General features: G+C 42.9%; 1 protein-coding gene across 1 annotated transcript; it reads left to right on the forward strand.

Annotated features, from left to right (window-relative positions):
* Window positions 1–356: 356 nt before the first annotated feature.
* LOC109221525 (em protein H5-like) lies at window positions 357–1,035 on the forward strand. Its single transcript, XM_019386005.1, has 2 exons — window positions 357–574; window positions 668–1,035. Exons 1-2 carry the CDS (start codon window positions 460–462, stop codon window positions 826–828), a joined length of 276 nt encoding a protein of 91 aa, XP_019241550.1. The 5' UTR covers window positions 357–459; the 3' UTR covers window positions 829–1,035.

A 1,035-nucleotide genomic window follows, 5' to 3' on the forward strand; every position in this document is an offset into this window, starting at 1 on the left:
AAGTCTCTGCTGCTAGAACAGAATAGAGACGGTTGGAAATGACACAAAAGGTCAGGTGCTAATTGTAATATAACAAGTTAACAGCTACACAAGAGTTCCTTGATCGGTTTGGATTTTGTTGGATATTATCTCCAATCTCTATAACCTTTTCGTGCTTTGGTGCTTTTAGGCTTTAGCTAAGCAATCGGAGCCACAGCGTGTGAGCATACTATCACTCTTCCGGACGCGTGTCATTCTTCCTACTACATCAAGGCTGAGTTGCTCTCGTCTTTTCTCTCTGAACCGCCGCGTTAACCTCCACGCGTCAACTGCTCAATGCCATTATCTGCCTGCTCCGCTTTTATAAATGTGCAGCCAAATTATCCATTTCGTCATCACATGTTGTAGTAAGTGAAAACGTACTTTGTTTTGTTTCTGTTCACAACGTGATAGTTCTAAATAAAGAAGGAAGAAAAAGAAATGGCGTCACAGCAAGAAAGGTCTGAGCTCGACCGTAGGGCAAAGGAAGGAGAAACTGTAGTTCCAGGTGGCACCGGTGGGAAAAGTCTTGAAGCTCAGGAACACCTTGCTGAGGGTAATATATAAACGTTTCTATTAACAATTTCACTCTTTCGTACTCATTTTCTTCTCCTTAATTACATATGTACTGCTATTTTTGTTTTACTAGGGAGGAGCCGAGGAGGGCAGACGAGGAAGGAGCAGTTGGGAACTGAAGGCTACCAGGAAATGGGACGCAAGGGAGGTTTGACCACTGGCGAAGAAGCTGGTGGGGAGCGTGCGCAGCGAGAAGGAATAGAGATAGACGAGTCAAAGTATACCAAGAGCTAAACAAGTTGAGGAAGACAATAGTCTTTTAATCCTCTGGTCCTCTTCCCTGTGTTAATAAAAGGGTCTTTTTCTTTTCCTATGTGTTTTCAGCTTTCTAGTTTATATTAGCTTCAGCTAGGTACTATCGTATTGGGGATCATGTAGTCTGGGCAGGCCCTATGTTTGTCTCTTTTGGTTTCATATGTTGTGTAGTTCGTCTAAATTGAA

This window comes from Nicotiana attenuata, unplaced genomic scaffold, assembly GCF_001879085.1.
Source record: "Nicotiana attenuata strain UT unplaced genomic scaffold, NIATTr2, whole genome shotgun sequence".
Classification (NCBI taxonomy): Eukaryota; Viridiplantae; Streptophyta; class Magnoliopsida; order Solanales; family Solanaceae; genus Nicotiana; species Nicotiana attenuata.